The sequence below is a fragment of the Sinocyclocheilus anshuiensis genome, unplaced genomic scaffold (assembly GCF_001515605.1).
Source record: "Sinocyclocheilus anshuiensis isolate Anshui unplaced genomic scaffold, SAMN03320099.WGS_v1.1 scaffold283, whole genome shotgun sequence".
NCBI lineage: Eukaryota > Metazoa > Chordata > Actinopteri > Cypriniformes > Cyprinidae > Sinocyclocheilus > Sinocyclocheilus anshuiensis.
In genome coordinates, this window is record NW_015549605.1 from 3804262 (window position 1) to 3824276 (window position 20015).

General features: G+C 35.6%; 2 protein-coding genes across 2 annotated transcripts in view; one reads left to right on the forward strand and one right to left on the reverse strand.

Moving 5' to 3' along the window:
- Positions 1 to 3798, forward strand: part of LOC107658889 (soluble scavenger receptor cysteine-rich domain-containing protein SSC5D-like) — a 6625-nt gene extending 2827 nt beyond the window's left edge. The window contains exons 5-8 of the mRNA XM_016447598.1: positions 1542 to 1838; positions 2813 to 2907; positions 3091 to 3184; positions 3279 to 3798. Coding sequence (XP_016303084.1) covers positions 1542 to 1838; positions 2813 to 2907; positions 3091 to 3184; positions 3279 to 3310 — 518 coding nt within the window. The 3' untranslated portion in view covers positions 3311 to 3798. The remainder of the gene's footprint in view (positions 1 to 1541; positions 1839 to 2812; positions 2908 to 3090; positions 3185 to 3278) is intronic.
- LOC107658738 (deleted in malignant brain tumors 1 protein-like) overlaps positions 1 to 14912 on the reverse strand; it is a 37637-nt gene extending 22725 nt beyond the window's left edge. The window contains exons 1-5 of the mRNA XM_016447389.1: positions 14463 to 14912; positions 13695 to 13767; positions 9131 to 9169; positions 8633 to 8986; positions 7848 to 8156 (exon numbers count right to left, since the gene is read on the reverse strand). Coding sequence (XP_016302875.1) covers positions 7848 to 8156; positions 8633 to 8986; positions 9131 to 9169; positions 13695 to 13719 — 727 coding nt within the window. The 5' untranslated portion in view covers positions 13720 to 13767; positions 14463 to 14912. The remainder of the gene's footprint in view (positions 1 to 7847; positions 8157 to 8632; positions 8987 to 9130; positions 9170 to 13694; positions 13768 to 14462) is intronic.
- Positions 14913 to 20015: the final 5103 nt, after the last annotated feature.

Consider the following 20015-nt stretch of genomic DNA (forward strand, 5'->3'; position numbering starts at 1 on the left):
TGATAAAACTTTCATGGACTTCTACATTAACTGTTCCCTCCTGGTGGAATGACCTGCCCAGCTCAATCCAAGCAGCTGAGTCCTTAATATTTTCAAGAAACGGCTGAAAACACATCTCTTTCATCTTCATTTGACCCTCTAACTCTAGCACTCTCTATTCTAATGCTACTTCTAATTTTATCTGCTTGTTTTTTTGTTTTGTTTTTTAAACTTGACCCTCTAACATTTGCAATCTCTATTCTATTTACTTGTTTAGATTCACTCTACTATTCTAACTACTTGTTTTATTTATAAAGAAAACGAGCCTCTAACACTAGCATTCTCTATTCTTTCTCTATTCTTTCCACTTATTTTCTTTTTATTTATTATAAATAATGACCTTCTAACACTAGCATTATCTGTTCTTTTTCTGTTCTATTTAATTGTTTTATTTTTATTTAAAAATGACCCTCTAACACTAGCATTCCCTATTCTTTTTCTATTCTTTCTACTTGTTTTCTTTTTATTTATTATAAAAACAAAATAATCAAACAAACAAACAAAAAAAACTTGCTATGTATACTGGTCACCCTATTATAAATATACTTAATTATTATGAAAATACCAGATATGGCTTAAATAACACAGATAAACTATATTGTCGCAGTCGAGTGTTTATTGTCTTTGTTTTATCATTCAAAACGTTTATATGTTCTATTTACTCAGTTACAGCTATAATAGCAATGCATTTATCCATATAAGGGATTTCCTGGAGGGTCATGAGTTAACTTCTGTGACTGGATATGTGGATTTTCTGTGCAAGGGCGCCCTCTGGCGTCCAGTATGAATGAAACAGACATCATGTGTTTATAGTGCTAATGGCCAATCCATCATTTTTTGGGGGAATTTTTATTTATTATTATTTATTTATTTTAATAAGTATCGGTTCAGGCACCGTTTAGGCACCGAAACTGTTTTAAAATGTATCGATGTGGCACCTGTATCGAAAAAAACCCAAACGATACCCAACCCTAACAATGAACAGTTCACTCTTAAAAATAAAGGTTCTGTATTGGCATTGATGGTCCCATTAAGAACCTTTAACATTTACAGAAACTTTACATTCCACAAAAGGTTCTTTATAGCAGAAAAAAAGTTCTTTAGATTATTAAAATGGTTATTTACTGATTGGTTCTCTGGAGAACCAAAAGAGTGTTGTATTTTTATTTGAAGGTTAATAAATACTATAAAAACATATGCTCATAACTAACTTTAACTAATGGGATCTTATTATAAAGTGTTACCACTGCTTTCAAGATAGCAGAATTTTCATTTTTGGTGAACTATTCTTTTAAGTCAATAAACTTAGTTTAGTTTAGTCAAAACTCAAATTTACATGTATGCAAATTCAAAATTGATAATGCTGGGATAATAGATTTATAATAAAAGAAAGCACAGTTCTTTCAAATATGGCACATCAGTTTCTGTAAACTGTACAGACTTTTAACAGTATTATTGCTTATTATTATTGCAAGTGTTAACATGTAAAACTCTTTCGACAGATGTGAATCTGGTCGATGGTTCCAGTGAGTGTGATGGCAGAGTTCAGATTCGGTATAATGAGCAGTGGGGCGCAGTGTGTCACTCGGGCTGGGATCTAGCAGATGCTACAGTGTTGTGTCAAGAGCTGGATTGTGGAGACACTGCAGAGCTGAAAGAGTATGTGGAAACTTCAGGGCAAGCATCGATGGATGAACTGGCCTGTACAGGAAATGAGTTTACGGTGCGGGACTGTCCTTTTACCGGATGGGGTGTGAGCAGTTGTTTGAATGGGCTTCATGCGGGAGTTTTTTGCCAAAGTAAGTTCAACTTACATGTGAGCCTCTCAAATGATGTACAGCTTAACCTTCCTGTTGTGTTGGGGTCAATTTGACCTACACTCGATTTTCAAACTGCTAGAAATACTGGTTAAACTATTTATTTCTTCTTGAAATTTGGTGAATATTTCTCATTTAGGGTCATGAATGTGCATGCAAAGGTTCAACACATAGATGGAAATCATAGGTGGAAATTTTGGAAATCTTTGTATTGGGGTCAAATAGACTCCCCATTGACCCTCAGTGGTTTCCATGCATTTTGAAAAAAATCAACACTCTGAAAAACACTAAAGAGTCAGGTTTAAAAAAATCCTTTATTTTAACTCGTCAGACACTAAAATATGAAATACATGAGAACTTATGAAATTGAAGATTCAAAGTTTACTTGAAATTGAAACTCATCTTCTGAATAGTCCAAGGTAAATTCACTGGTAAGTTTCACAGTCAAAACAATTCTGCCAAAGTTTGTTTGTTGTTCGTTTTTTAGATCTCAATTACTAGACTGTTGCAGCATCGAAGAGAATGAGAAACCATTTTTACCCTCACAATGGAGGGTTTAAGAAGTACAAAATTATGTTAGATGTTATTTATTCTTTGCACCTCAGATAATTCTGAACATATAGATGTGTGGGTCAAATTGACCTTTAACACAATAAAAAATAATACAATAAAAACAGATTTTAAATTTCTTGCCAATTTTATATTTTTCGTCTCAGATAGGACACAATAGATGTTTTGTGTTTTTACATGAATCTGTAGCATTTTCCATAGTGTATTTTTGGCAGATTACACTGAAAACCATTGTCAATTTGACCCCTAACACAGAAGTTATACCTGGTTTTTAACCACAAGATGAGGGTTGAGAATGTCATTCACATCCCAGTTTTCCTGACAAATGCAATGACAAGATGTCATTATGACAAATCATTCTTCCTTGTCAATGTTTCACTTCACAGCAACTGTGAGACGAGTTGTGGTGAGGATTGTGGTGAAGGCCGAGATTGGAGTCAATGTCAATGACCCAGATATCAAGAATAAGCTTCTGGATATGGTAAGATTCATGTTAACTTTTATCAAACAATCTATCTGTGCAATGATAGATAGATAGATAGATAGATATATAGATAGATAGATAGATAAAATGGGATAAAGTGAAAGGACAAAAAGTGTGCTCAATATGTGTAATTACTCTAGCTTGAGTGTTTTCTTTCTACAATTTCACTGAATTTCACAGATGAGGCATGTGGTTGAAAGTAACGGGAAGTATAGTGTGAACTGGAGAACACAGCCTGATGAGCAGGTATTCCACCAGCAGAGAACAGCCACAGGTTTGTAAACTGAGAGGTGTTGGAGTCTCTTTTTAAAATATATGTAAATATATATGCATTATTGATTTTAATCATAAACCTGTTATATTCACAGACAGGGCTAAAGCATGCCGAAGGGTGAACTAGGCAGCTGCACAGTCAGGACAGCAAGAAGGAGAAAGATTTTATTTCTAAATATAAATCTAAATGAACTTTCCTTCATAGTGCCGCTACTGCCTCCCCTCGCCTCAGCAGTCTACATGCAAAACACCCTGAAGTACATCCAAAACTGCCTTCAAAGCGAATTAAACTGTCTGTACATGAATACAAAAGATGACGACTTTTGCTGCTGGTGATGACAAATGAGTTTTAAAGCACGTCACGCACTTCTGAAAGGTAGGCTTATGTTGTGTGTGTGTGTGGTGTGTGTGTGTGTGTGTGAAAGCAGGGGAGAAGTCATGTGGCTCACCTTGGGGCGTGCATAATATTTATTGTATATAGCCTATGACATATATTAATGTTTATAATATTTATAACTGCTACTAAGAGCTGTGCATGTGCAAGCAGCGGGATTTCGGGTGTATGAGCACCTATTGCACAGTATGCCCACTGTCAAATCCTAATTATAACGACATAATGCTAATCTTTCTGTTGCTTCACTCTACAATATTGAAAACTGTATATATGGAAAATAAATGTGTATATAATGTACTGGTGCAAATTCAGGAAGAAGAACAAAGTAGAATAACTTAGAATTTTATTTATTTATATTTATATTCATTTATTTATGTATTTATTTACTAGAATTACAAAAAAAAATTGATTAATCTGCTTTATTCTGGAAACATTTGTTTGTGTAATGAAATGTAACACCATATAAATGAATACACAGTTAAGCAAATTATCTTATTTTAGAAGGTTGGTGTATAACTATAAGAAATATATTAAATCAGAAAGCAAATAAACATTTAACACGTAAAGAAAATCAGTTTTACATTTTTTTTCTTTCACCTCCAACCAATGAAAGTAATAAAACAATGGCCAGTGACACAGAAGTATCAATGCACTCGAAATTATTAAAAACCTTCACTGACGCTGACCTGCTGTAACCTAAAAAAAAAGTTCTTCACAGTATGCTTTATTTCATATGCTGTGAAATATATTAAACCTTTTTAGTTTATAAACACTTCTAGAATTTCTTCATAATCAGGATGATTCTGCAAGAGCAGTTGTTCTGTTGAATTTGTCATGAAAAGTCATTTCTTCTATGGCTCCTTTCCAAATAACAGACCTGCAACAATTTGAATGAAGATCTGAATTTCTATATTCTAGTTCCATCTTTAAAATAAGCCCATTCAGAAAGAGTTTACAAACCTGTCAGGGATCAAATAATTTCTTTTCCTGAAACACCTGCCCATTCAACTGAGTTCTCCACGTGACAGAGAAATTTCCGGAGTTTTTAAGCTCTTCCTTGATCTGTGCAATTCAGATGAATTAGACCACAGACACTCAATGGCAAGAATAGATATACAAAGAAAAATGTAATTGAATTAGAAATATTTGTTACTTTGTCCAGTAGTTTTGTCATGTGTGAAGGGTCGTTGGGGTTTGCGCCAGAGTCAGCGTTCACCTCAATCCTGAGCACATTTTTAATTTCTGTAAAAGACATTGTTTATAGCAATATGATATGGTGATAAAATCTGATGTACTGATTTCAATCAAGATAACCGAACCACATTTTTTTTTTGTTTTGTATTTGTTGTGTCATATAACTACAGCTAAGTAGCCTATTTTATTATTTGATATTGTTTTTGTTTATCATTTTATGTTTGCATAGAAATAGTTTTCTGGTTAATATTTGCAAATGCAGAGAACTATGGAAGCCTAAATAATAAAAGGTAATTTCTGTATTTCTTTTTATTTCACAAATCAGACTTTTCCACTGAACAAAATTGCAAAATGTAACCTCAGAATTCTAAGAAAAAAAGTCAAGGAATGCAAGATATAAACTCAGAATTCTGCCCTTTTCTCGCAATTCCGAGTTTACTTCTTGCAATACTGTCTTTTTTCCTCAGGATTATAAGTTTACATTTGCAGTTTTTTTTATTTTTTTGTAATTGTGACTTTTTATCTCACAATTCAGATTTTTTTTCTCGCAATTCTTGCAAAAAACTAAAACAAATCAGAATTGTGAAATATGAACTCGGAATTCTGCCTTTTATCGCATTTCCGAGATTATATCTAGCAATTCTAAAATTTTTCTTCGGAATTCTGAATTTACATTTCACAGTTTTTCTGTTGTTGTTTTTTTCCGCCACAGAAAAAAAAAACAATAAAAAAAAGGTACTTGCAACTTTTTATCCCACAGTTCGGACTTTTTTTCTCAGAATAGCAAGAGATAGAAACTCAGAATTGTATTTATCAGATTGCAAAGGTGTTTCAGAGTGAAGCGAGGCACTGTGTTAATTTACACGCAAGCAGCTCATGATTCCGAGTTTATATCTAGTAATTCAGACTTTTTTTCTTCAGAATTTCAGGGGAAAAAAATCTGAAATGTGAGAGATAAACTGTGAGAATTGTGAGAAAAACAAACAAGCTTCCATAGAGGACTGATGTACTGTATAGGTTTGGACATGGACGCACCTCTGCAGATGATTCCTGCATCATATGCATGAATGCATTGATGGTTTCCCCACCCACCAAACTGGCATTTCCTCAGGTTTGACTCGTCACCTTTGCATCTGAGTGAATCCATCCATATCAGCCCATCACCGGGCCCAAAATAGGCACTTGCCAAGGGCTGTGCGTTCCCACCACAGCCCAGCTCTCTACAGAGCACTAAACCATCTGCGATATCCCAGCTGTTGTGGCACACTGTTCCCCACCGGCCGTCATGATACACCTGCACTGTGCCCTGACACTTGTTGTTCGTGTTCACCAACCGCACCTCTAGAAAGAAGTCAGAAGAGTTCCTGATCCGTCTCTATGCATACAGACAATGATAATTCAATGTATTTGTAATGGAATTTAATGACTGATTGTAATTGTAATAATACCCAGTAGGGCTGCGTGATTCATCAAAATAAAACCGAAATTGCGATATGGCTTGGTGCAATTATCAAATCACAAAGGCTGCGATTTAAATAAATAAACATATGTGCTGCGTGTTTCAAACTGAAGCACCGCACTGTGTTCATTTACGCATAAGCAGCTCATAATTGTAAAATGTTTTCAAATGTATTATTATTATTATTATTATTTTCTTTACATTGAAATATTACAGTCAGAGTTATTTTATCACTGAGATATTATTATAGCTAATACTACTACTACTACTAATAATAATAATATATAATTCGTTTTTATTTTTACAATTTCTGTTTTCATTTTAATCAAAGTTCAATTTTCAGTGGTTTTGTTGTGTTTTTGTCATTTTTCTTATTTTCTTTCTTTCTTTTTTTTTTTTAATGCCTGCCTATTTTTTATTATTTTTTATTTCAGTTGTAGTGTTAGTTATTTTATGTGAACTGAAGTTAAACTAAATTAAAATGAAAAATGTTGCTTTGGCAACTAACTGAAATAAAGTAATTTGAAGTTTTTTTCTATTTTATTTTATTTCAGTTAAAGTTCATTTCACGTAATGTACTTTTTTTTAAGGTTTTACTTTTAGTTAACTATAATAACCCTGATTACAATAGTGATATTTCTTATTTTTGTCATTTCTTATTTTTCTTCTTCTTTGTATAGTCTTATTGATATATAATCACAATTTTTGGCCAAATTGTGCAGCCATAAAAACATACAATAAAATAAAATAAATCGCAATTTTTATTAGTGAAGTCACAATTTAATTTCCCCCACCAAATCGTGCAGCCCTGATTCCTAGTGTATTTTGTGGATTTTTTTTTTATGACAATTTTCTTGTTATGGACGTTTACTAAGGGGATCTATAGAAGTTGTATGTTATGAATTGCACCAAATCTAGTTGCAATGTATAATATTGAATAATTGTCAGAGTAAAATTAAAACAGCCTAATTAAAATGATAAAGTCATACATGGATATATATTTTGGAAACATGTGTAAAGTAAGAAAATGCTGTCAGGAAGTTCACCTCGGCAGACGACCCCTGCATCGTTTGTGTGCTCACAGTCATGAACTCCCCATCCGTTTGACCTGCAGTTCTTCATCGTGGACTCAGTGCCTGTACATTTCACATCATCCATCCATATTGGTCCAATACCGCTTCCATAAGCACCTTTGTTTACCTCTACCGGACTTCCACAGTCCAGCTCTTTACAGACAACTACAGCGTCAGTCATGTCCCAGCTGTCTCCACAAACAGTTCCCCACTGGTTGTTTCTAAGAACCTCCACCCTTCCAGAACAAATGCTGTCTCCATCCTTAAAAGTAGAATTACTTATTGTAGCATTGTTTTTCGGAGTAACAGGTATGTGAACTTAACGTTCCTAAATGCCTGCAAACACATGGTATTTGTATGCTTTATCACAGTCAAAAAATGACACACAGCACCTTTAAGTTACCATTGGGTTTTACGATGTGTAAACAGAACTTTCAGAATCTGAAATTGGATTGGATTCATTCAGATTGACAGAAATTAGTGCATGTAAACATACCCAGTGTATTTCTTTGCTATTATTTCAGGTTCAGGTGATCGTACTTACCTGAGCAAGTGACTCCAGCATCATTGGCATGAGTGCAAGTGGTCACTCCCCAAACGCTAAACACACAATCTTTCAGCAAACTCTCACGACCAGTGCAGCTGACACCATCCATCCATACTGGACCTGCTCCCTTCCCAAAATAAGCATTGTAGTATGAAGCTACTGGGCTTCCACAGCCAAGTTCTTTACACACCACCACTGAGTCCAAAAGATCCCAGGTGGTGCCGCAGACCGTTCCCCACTGTCTGTCGTGGAAAATCTCCACTCTCCCAGAACACATGCCGCTGCCGCCTTGTAACCTAAGGGTGGCTAAATTAAAAGTTCCATAAGTTCTTTCACTCTTAAGAATAAACATTCCTTTTCACTGTCAACAAAATTAAAGGCTCTTTATTGAATTCTATAGTTCCACAAAGAACCTTTAACATCCATGGACCCTTCGCTTTGCACAAAAGGTTCTTTAAAGTGGAAAGTTCTTTAGATTTTTGAGATTTTCTTCACATTATGAAAATTTAACTTTTTTAATTATTGTTAAGGACGGTTCTTTGGGGAACTTCAAAACACTTCTTCTATGGCATCGAACTTTTGTGGAACCTTTGTTTTGTTAGCATTAATGGTTTCATGAAGAACCTTTAGATTATTACAATTTTCTTCACTCAAACTGTTCACTGAAAGGTTCTTTGTGAAACCCAAAATGCTACAAAGCCCTCCTTTTGGAACCTTTATTTTTAAGAGTGTTAGAATAATGTACGAATTGAATTTTGAATACTAATATGAATGTAACCTACAGTCACAGATGACTCCAGCATCTTTCGTGTGGTCACACACTTCGGTGTGGTTCCCCCAATTGCAGTCGAGCACCGAGCTCTCGTTCCCAGAACAGTTTAGGTCATCCGTCAGTACCGATCCCGAACCCTCTTTAAAGAAGGCACTAGGCTGTATGGATATGAGAGGACCGCAGCCTGCCTCATAGCAGACCAAGTTGCCTTCGACATCGTCTAGCCCTTCATCACAAATGGTGCCCCAGTCGCTGTCCTTGTAAATTTCGACCCTTCCAGAACAAGCATCAGTACCATCCAACAACCTCACCGAGACGTCACTGATCGCGCTGGTTTTACTGACAAGTGCATTTTCTACACTCTCTGTATGAAAAACACAAAAAGTTGAGGGGAGTCACATAAAACGGTGGGATTTGTGGTCCAGGTAAAGCCCAAACGTCCCACAAGGATAGTAAAACCTGAATTTTTTTGCATACAATACATTGTGATCGTATTTTTGTTTCTCACCTAGAAGCAGAATGAAGCTCAAGAAGTACAGCATAGTTACTGAAAAGAAACAAATGTTATCAATAAGCAGCAAAAACTGAAAAATAACGACAAAGCTTCAGCAACTACTAATGCTCGATGATAATTGTGATTTAAAAGTTGTTTTAACTTCAACAAAATGCTCACATAAAAACAGCTACATTTTATAATTGTTCTTACTATTATATGTATCTTACTAGTATATGTATATTTGTGCAATTCTTTAGGATTTAATGAAAATGGGATATACTGCATTTAACTGGTTTAAAATATTGGTTATATTGTTTTGTTTTGCTTCTTTTTTTTTTACCATTTTTGCAAGACCACTTTCTTCAAAACTACATTAATTCAAATTATTTTTAAAAAGCTCCTACAGCTATAGGCCTACAGTATGGCTTTGTACATTCAGTGTATTTAATTTGACGTGTATATATTTTACATGTTCTATAATTATCAAAATGATCTTAAATGATTTCTCATAACATACATATGCCCTTTCACCGTAAAAAGCGACTCAAAATCATGATTATTTTTCAATTGTGTTATGGTGACACCATTCAACAAGCTAAAAGTAGATCACGATCAGACATTACCTGAAACAAATAAGGTGTTAAAACCTTTAGCTGTGACTCGTCTGGCTCTTCGTCGTGCAGTCCTTGAGAATGAGTGAATGTGTGTTCATAGAGGTGTAAGAGACCTTTGTTAAAAGAAAGCAGCTTTACCCCCCTCCCTCCCTCCTCTGACTGACCCCAGCTGTTATTCACATACAGTGTAAGAAAGAAATCTGCTCACAATAACCCAATGGACCGCTCTGAGAAAAGCATGTTAACTTAAGTTAACTACAAGGTTTTTTGTTAATGCAAAAGTAATGATTGCACATATTAAAAACTGCTGGAATCAATGAACATGAACAAATTTAAGCAATGTATGGTATCAGTGTAAACAAAAGAGATGAAAATGCTAAATGCATTGTTTTATATCACTGGTTCTGAAGATTTTTTTTTTTTTTTTTTCACAAGTCTTAAGAGCAAGTTCGACACATTTGGCAATCAAATCTTGATTTAACTATATTCAAATAAGCTAAGAATAGCAATGAATGACTTGCAAACTTGCTCCTTGTGTTTAAAGAATATGCAAAGGAGCATCTTAAAGGAACTTTTGGAGGATGGAAACATACAGTGCATGTGAATGTACAAATGTTTTGCCAGTGTTTTAAAACGTCTTTATTTTGTAACACTGTATCTGCTAAGCTGTCATTTGACTCTATACTGTATATTTTCTCAAAGATAAATGCAGTCCCATAAGAACCAACAAAGTAAGTTTTCATATTTAAAATTAAAATATATTTATATAACGTTTCTCTGCCACAAATGGTGCTGTGCTTCATACGGCCTTTCAATAACTAACTTTAATCACATTTTAATCAGCATCTGTTTTCCCTCAGTAGGCTACTATAGGTTTTAAGGCAAACCAATGCAAATCACGGCTTGGCACATACATTTGTCTTGGTTTTTGCTTTTCTTACAATGTGCATAAAGGACTGAACAAATGGCAAATGGAAGAAGACTGAGACTGCTTGTAACAACTGAACTCATAAACATTAAAATTCAGCTTACAAAGGTTTGCATATGGTGCCATAAGAAGATCTGTGTGCATTTAAAAGGGGCAAAATGCAATAGTTTTAAAAGGTTAGCAAATAATATTCCAGAATAGTGCTCCATTTAACTAAGATGTGGTACTTTAATTTTCGCTTGTTTTAACTTGGAAACTTCCTAAATTTCCTAACATTAATTTTGCTAGTTTGCTATAAAGGTGTATGACATCATACAAACGTGGAGGCTTCCAGAAAGATACAAATACATTATCATTACCATTGAGGTTTAAGCCAATAAAGGTAAGGTAAGCAGTCTTCTCTATTTAAAATAGCACAGCTAGGCTACATCGACACATGCATTGTCATTGTTCCTTTTTACATCCTATTTACATTACATTTGCAAGATATGAACAGGCTGTAATACTAGGATATTGCATGCTGCATTGTGCAAATAAATACTACAAATGTAGTTAAACAAACACACACACAATACAGTTCGTTTTAAACAGCAGTTTACTGTATTGTTGCCAATATAAGCTACCTCATGAGAGCAACATGTTTAATTAAGTGGCATCCAGTTATATAAATAATTAAATTCTGATTAAAATCTTAATGTTTTGTAGTCCAAAGAAATACTGAAAATGACCAAATTTTAAATCTGTGCACGATTCAGACTGGATAGCCTGTAAAATAAAATAAAAAATTGTAATTCACACAATTCGTTCCTCTGACAACATGCAATGCATTTTTTAATTTTTTTATGTAATCATTTTTTATAGAGTTTAATGTTTAATCAGTGCTAAATAATTGAACACAAAGGCTTCCTCTGACTCGAGTTATCTAATTGACAAATAAGTTGCATCAGTAATACACACAGTTCACCACGGGAGGGCGCCTGGAAATAAAAACATCACGTTTATCTTTATTTTACTCAGCAGAGATATTTTTAAATATTAAAAATGTTTTGATACACAGAATAATCAATATTTTAAATTTAAATCAATGCAAAATAATTTAATAAAAGGTTTTCCTTTATCTCGAGTTGCAGGCGAACAAAACAGTTGCTTCAGTGCAACTCACGCAATTCACCACAGGAGGGCGCCAGCTTATGTTCCTCTATCTTGCATCAAGAGGTAGGACACAACAATGTAAGAGAATCATTCGGTTTATATAAACACTAAATATGTTATTTTATAATGAAAAATAATAAGCACTTTGTGTTAATAATATATAAGTTGGCACTTCCACACTCAGGCTCCTGTTGTTGTTGTTGTTGTTTGTTTTTTTCCCCAGGCAAAACCAGGTAAAATAAAGCACTTGACACAATTTTCCACATGAAGGAGAAGGAATATCACCACACGAGGGCTGTTTAAAGACATCAGACTCGATTTGCAGTGGTGCAATTTACAGGTCTTCTAACTTTCTTGCTAATAAATGTATTATTTTTATCAGAAGAGAGGACAGAACATAGCACGAATAGCTTTGTTGTTCATACTGAAATGCGTTGTGCTCTCACCCCCTTGCAGACCTTTAGTGCATTTATTAGACTCGATTTGTAGTGGTGTAATTCACAAAAGTTGCCACTAGAGTGCGTCCCTTTTTTTTTTGGCAGTGTTTTAACAAGCCTGAGAAAAATTAAATCACATACAGATTGTGAGAATAATTATGATTGGCTGTTGACATTACAATGCATTATGGGTATGTTCTTCTGCTCTCACCCTCTTGGAGAAGAATAGAGCTTACAAGTTATTAGACCTGACTGAGATTGGCATCATTTTGAAAAAACAGCACAGAAGAATGCAATAAGCTACTTGCATACGAAATCATTTAAACTGAACAAAAAAATTATTTCCTCCAGAATAGCGTAAACAAGTAATTTTGTTTACCTGGATAATACTTCTATATTTTAAATGAAAAAAAGAGAGTGTGAAATTTTGAGGATTAAATTACTAAATATTAAACAGATATTAAAAAATGCTAATATAAAAGACCAAAAATGATAGTGGCCTAAACACTGTCTGTGGTACGGTGGATAATTGTTCACCCTTTGGGTGTGAAAGCATTGAATCAAATCTAGCAAGTTTTAAATTTAAAATGAGGTTCAAACAAGATAAAAACGTAGAAAACCACTTGTTTTAACTAAAGCCTAGTGGTGCATGGCTATTCATGTAACTTTGAACTAACCCAATAGAAGCAATAAAATGTTTTATTCAGCATAAACCTACATTAAGATTAACCAAACAACTAAACGACAAATCTAAACGACCCTAAAAAAATTAAAGCATGCAACATCAGTCTCTGTGTCTCAGTGGTTAAAGGCTTCAGTCTCAAACATGAACGTCCTGGTTCAAACTGCACTATTGCTTACTTTAACTCTATCTCATCCAACAAAGTCATTCAAATGCCACAACATGAAGTGAAATCCATGATGGTCTAGTGGATAAGCACACAATGTTGAAGGATGAGCCTATGATGAAGATATGGGTTCAAATCCCATCTCATTATATCATATACACAGCTTACTTTAACGTATTTATTGGGAACTCACAAGTCAACAGTGAAATATAAGTTCCTTCACTTGCTCTAACAAGAGACCTGTGGCTCACAGGTAAGAGCGCTGCCTCACGGGTTCAGAGGTTGCTGGTTCGATCCCAGCCAGGTCTCTGCGATATGAGTGAATGGTGGAGTGTGTGTGAAGGCGTGCCCAAAGAAGGGGGATACCAGTACGGTCTCCCCCTGGAGCTTCCCGCACTGTGACTAACAGTGGTTATGCTTTTGGACAGACTGGAAAATAAAAAGAAAGCTGCATAAAAATTATCATCTGCCGTCCCTTCCTCACCTACTTAGGTTACCATCATTTGCTTTTCACAGGAGAGGCCCTTCAGAAAGAAAATGATGGTAACCTACATGTTTAGTGCACTAGAACACACATTCACACAGTAGATACATCACCTGTCCACAAGCAGATGTCCATCATTACAGTCACTGTCTGTCCAGCTTTACAATCCACAGCACAGCACTTATTCTGTTCAGTCAAGACAGGAATAAAGACATTATTAGTCAAAAAAACAGGTAATAAAAATAGCTACATATATTAATGTTGCATAGTTATAAAATACTACAGACTCTATACTATTATACTTCAGTAATGCTGTATCAATCAGTTTCATTCAATCTACTGTACATTTCAGTTTAGTTCTGATGATGCTATTAAATTACTTTCTTGCAATCTCATCCAACAAAGTCACTCCACAAAAAAACAACTCAGTGGAAATGCTAAATAATCAACATAATACTAATTAAAAAAAACTCATCAAAAATATCCCTGATCTACAAAACATCAGAACTTAATTATAAAAACAAAACAAGCAAATCATTTGCAATGAAAACCAATCGAGTGTTTAGTCACTGCCTGTAAACTGCTCTATTTTTTTGCGACATATCTTTTCAAACAAAAAAGTTTTTGAATGACTGTGCTCTTATTATCAGAACTAGAAGCAGAAAAAGCATGAAGCAGCAGAACATCAGAGCTTCACACACCTGCTGCAGCGTCAACAGAGACAAACAGCGCGATTCCTTATTATTACACTTTATAATGTCAATATCTGGCGACTCGGTCAGAGATTATAAACGTAACGCAACAATTACCGATTCATTTGCTATACAGCGCGTGCAAGACATTTAACAAGAGAAATTCGCTTCATGCATAAAGTTACTTACAGGTGAGTCGCGTGACACTCAATTCCAGCGTTTTATCGGACCGTGTGTCGGTTTCATTTGCTGATTAGCTGAAAAACATGTTTTTATACTGATATTAATAGCTGTCATCTGCACGTGTTGTTGTGACTGTCATCAAGCGTCTTGTTGTCAAGCAGCTGAAGGTGTCGGACTGAAGGTGAAACCCGCTTGCGCCGCCTAGAGGAGCGGAGGAAAAACTAGTGCCAAGATCACCTTTGAACGTTAGTCTTGATCATTTGATTTTTTTCATGTATAAAAATGTATTTTTTTCATGTATTACAAGAACAGAGAGAACAGAACAAGTTCCTGCTTAAGTTCATTTGACTCCATTTGCAGCGCTGTAATTCACAATAATCACCACAGGAGGCCCACTTAGGTCCTCTGACTTTTTTTGTGTATCAGTTTATTTTAGCAGGAGAGGACAGAACAAAATCGGTTGTGGCTAGAAGGGATACAGCTCCGACCGGAACCTAACAATTAAATTAAATTTTCTACCTATTAGGTTGTATTTTATTAACGTCTACACCTAACCCAACCCTAAACCTACCCCTTACAATAATGTAAAAATAGTAATTATTGTGGTACAGTGTGACAACAATTACGCTATATTGATGTGCGCATGCCCAGTAGCCACAGCTATCTCCCTTCTAGCCTTAACCAACAAAATCACACACAAACAATGACAAAAAAATGAAATGCACAAAAAATACCACAGGAGGGCGTTCATTAGACTCGGTTAAGAGTAGACTCATTAGGCATACTGTGGGGATTTTTGCGAATTACAATCGAGTATAAAAATCTTAACCTAGTTTCGCCCTCCTGTGGTGATTTTTGTCAATTACAATAGAGTATAATAAACTTCGATTTATTTTGCCCTCCTGTGGTGATTTTTGTGAATTACAATCGAGTATAAAAATCTTAACCTGGCTTCGTCCTCCTGTGGTGATTTTTGTGAATTACAATCAAGTACAAAAATCTTAACCTGATTTCACCCTCCTGTGGTGATTTTTGTCAATTGCACTGCTGCAACTTATCATAATAAATGCTAATGTAAAAGACCAAAAACAACAGTGAATTTAACACAGTCTCTGTGATACGGTGGATTTTGTTCACCTTTGGGTGTGAAAGTACTGGCTCAAATCTAGCAATTTTTGTATCACGTTAAATGAGATTTACACTACAAACAAGATAAAACAATAGTAAACCATCTATTTTACCTGGAGTGCAGTGGCTAAACATGAGACTTTTACTCATGACGCTGCAATGCAGTTGTGTTCAAATCCCACAGATGCATTGAATGTATTTTACTCATCCTAAACCTACATTAAGCTAAACTTAAAAACTAAATGACACTAAAAAACAACACCAGAACAACATTGGCTTCTGTGGCTCAGTGGTTAAAGGTTTCAATCTCAAGCATTAAAGTCCTGGTTCAAACCCAGAATTATTGTTCATAATTTAGAACAAATCTCTCAATTAAGGCCTGCTCAAAACACTCATTAACTACACAGACTCAGTGGCTCGAGAGATAAAGCTTTGTGTTTGAATCTGGGAGATCGGAGTTCAAATCCTACTCTTTCTTACTGTAAATCAATCTCATCCAACAAAGTCATTCAAATGCCACACCACAATATGAAATTCATGATGGTCTAGTGGATAAGCACACAATGTTGGCGGATGAGCCTGAGATGGAAACATGGGTTCAAATCCCATCTCATTATATCATGTACACAGCTTACTTTAATGTCTTTATTGGGAACTCACAAGTCAACAGTGAAATATAAGTTCCTTCACTTGCTCTAACAAGAGATCTGTGGCTCACAGATAAGAGTGCTGCCTCACGGGTTCAGAGGTTACTGGTTCGATCCCAGCCAGGTCTCTGCGATATGAGTGAATGGTGGAGTGTGTGTGAAGGCGCGCCCAAAGAAGGGGTATACCAGTACGGTCTCCCCCTGGAGCTTCCCGCACTGTGACTAACAGTGGTTATGCTTTTGGACAGACTGGAACATAAAAAGAAAGCCACATAAAAATTATCATCTGCCGTCCCTTCCTCACCTACTTAGGTTACCATCATTTGCTTTTCACAGGAGAGGCCCTTCAGAAAGAAAATGATGGTAACCTACATGTTTAGTGCACTAGAACACACATTCACACAGTAGATACATCACCTGTCCACAAGCAGATGTCCATCATTACAGTCACTGTCTGTCCAGCTTTACAATCCACAGCACAGCACTTATTCTGTTCAGTCAAGACAGGAATAAAGACATTATTAGTCAAAAAAACAGGTAATAAAAATAGCTACATATATTAATGTTGCATAGTTATAAAATACTACAGACTCTATACTATTATACTTCAGTAATGCTGTATCAATCAGTTTCATTCAATCTACTGTACATTTCAGTTTAGTTCTGATGATGCTATTAAATTACTTTCTTGCAGGCCACAAAAAAAAAATCAGTGGAAATGCTGAATAATAATGCTAATAATAATAATAATAATAATAATAATTTAAAAAAAATTCCCATCCAGAAGAATCCCTGATCTACAAAACATCAGAATAGGATTATAAAAACATCACGAGCAAATGATTTGCAATGAAATCCAATCGCAGAGTGTCCCTGTAAACTGAACTAACATCACATTTAATTTATTGCATCACACTTTTAATTTTTTGCGACGTATTTTTTTAAATAAAGAAAAAAGCATTTTAACGACTCTGGTTTCATTATGGCTCTTATTATCAGAACTAGACTTAATTCATTTAATTTAATTAATTAATTTACCATCATTTACCAACTAGAAGTAGAAAAACATGAAGCAGCAGAACATCAGAGGTTCACACAACACCTGCTGCAGTATCAACAGAGACAAACAGCGCGATTCCTTATTATTACACTTTATAATGTCAATATCTGGCGACTCGGTCAGAGATTATAAACGTAACGCAACAACTACCGATTCATTTGCTATACAGCGCGTGCAAGACATTTAACATTTACTTACAGGTGAGTCGCGTTGATTCCAGCGTTTTATCGGACCGTGTGTCGGTTTCATTTGCTGATTAGCTGAAAAACATGTTTTTATACTGATATTAATAGCTGTCATCTGCACGTGTTGTTGTGACTGTCATCAAGCGTCTTGTTGTCAAGCAGCTGAAGGTGTCGGACTGAAGGTGAAACCCGCTTGCGCCGTCTAGAGGAGCGGAGGAAAACTGCAGATTTAAAGGCAAGAAATAAAAGCAGGCAGTGATACGTTACACTATATACACTACCAGTCAAATGTTTTTGGACAGCAAGATTTTTAATGTTTTTTAAAGAATTCTCTTCTGCTCACCAAGCCTGCATTTATTTGATCCAAAATATTGTGAAATATTTTTAATATTTAAAATAACTGCTTTCTATTTGAATATATTATCATATGCTGACCATTTAAGAGATTTACATTAAAGGAATCAGTCACAATAAATTCAACTTAACGACCTCTTGTGATAAACTGAATCTTCACAATTTAGTCATCTCTCTTTGTGGATCATCTAGTGTGTGAGGAAATATGACACAAAACTAAAACTGCAGACAGAGATATGTTACACAAGGTTATGATTATTTAACTCTCTTTATAATTTATTAAAGACTCTTACATCAATTTTCCACATTCACTTACAGTGCAGTCTGTACACGTACAACAAATCAGTGTACATATAAAAATGTGATGGTGCTGTATTTGGCATGGATCGTCATAGGTAGTTTCATTTACACAGCACCTTAGTTTAATACAAAACAATGAGAATAAAAAAAAAAGAAATGATATTGCAAGATAAACCCTGTAAAACAAGCATGAATAAACAGTTAGGTGCTGTCTGTGACACTGTTTTGATGGAGAGAGCACAAACATTTCATACAGTGCTAATCTCAGAAGAGAATGACGCAAGTAACAAGGAGATAAAATTAAGTGTTAAAAAACAGCACCATTTAGTGAGCGACATGCTTAGTGTGGGTGACGATACAGTCACCAAGGACACTTTGAATGTGTGTATTGTGCTGCTCAGGGGTCTTTTGTGTGATGTGCAGTGCTACATGGGGACAAAAAGTGGTGACTCACTGCTTTCTCGAGAACATAGACACCCTCCTGTTTAACACATGATGCTACGGGGAAAAAAATCAATTCATTTAATTTTTAACACATCAACTCCACACAACCACTTTTTAAGAGAGACCCTGCCTCAGGTGGAACCTCACAACCTCATGAAGTGTTCATATTTACATAAATAACAAACGTTTCCACAATTAGACACAGTGAGTGACCATATAAATAAATCTTGATCATTTCAGAATAGTATATATGTTAGAATACTGTATTGTGCAGTTATTATACATAAAGTGTGCTTCAGTTAGATATCATTCTTTCATTCCATACACCGATATATTTGTTTTTACCCAAAGCATCAAATGCTTTTACACAGAATAAGGAAGACCACCATTCTATATTCACATATATCTCTATTTACAAGAATTCATTGCAGAACAGGAACGGCAGACCCTCAGTGCTTTGAGTATTTGCGTGATCCCACAGTAATTGTGTCGGTTTAATAAGAAACAAAAAGTCCCGTAATAATCACAGCAGGATCACTGGGCTTGTAGCAGACCTTCCCACTGAATAGGTTGGGAGAAAACCCCTCTTTCAAGCCACATCTCATAGCTGTAATGGAAGTCTTCGGGCAGGTCGACACGCTGGCCTAAAACACTTTGGAGGCAGTTGTCTACTGGTGTAAAATCACTATTCTGATTCTTATCGTAACGGTGCGTGTTGAATTTCTCGATGCTCTCGCGTAGTGCACACTCCTCCGCCTGGAAATCCCACGGCCGAGCGTCAATATCTGGCAAAAGAGAATGAAAAATAGAAGCATGTATTACATATAAGAACAACTACAATAGCTGGGTCCCAATTCAGGGGTTGCATCCTTCGAAGGTCGAACCAAACATTGTTAAATGGTTAGTCTGTGCCGCAAGGGATCCATTTGTTGTATCTTTCATGGCCTGGGAATTGAAAGATGCATTTCGAGGCTGCATTTGAAGGAGCCTCCAAAAAGCCTGTCACATTTGGTCTTTAAATGCAGCCTCTAAAGGTGCAGTATGTAATATTGACAGCTAGTGGTTGAAATGGGTAATGCATTACAAATTCAAAATGTTGGAGAGGATTGTTGCTCCAAACCTTTCCTTCTCAGACTTGACGCTCACGTGGGTTGCCAGATTGAGGACGCACAATAGGAACAAGTGCAATTGACAATGGAAGATGATGAACCTTACATTGTCGTTTCTCTTGACCCCTCCTCCTCAGATTCGACATTCACGAGGGTTGCCATATTGAGGACATGGAACAGGAACGAGTACAATTTACAAAGGAAGGCGACAAGCCTTACACTGTAAGTTGATTTATCAGTGTTTTAATATTCCATCTGGTCATAGAGATGTTTAGATGGTTTCTGAGGCTTTTTAGAATCTGCGATCTCTAACCCAGTTAATTTGCTGGCTT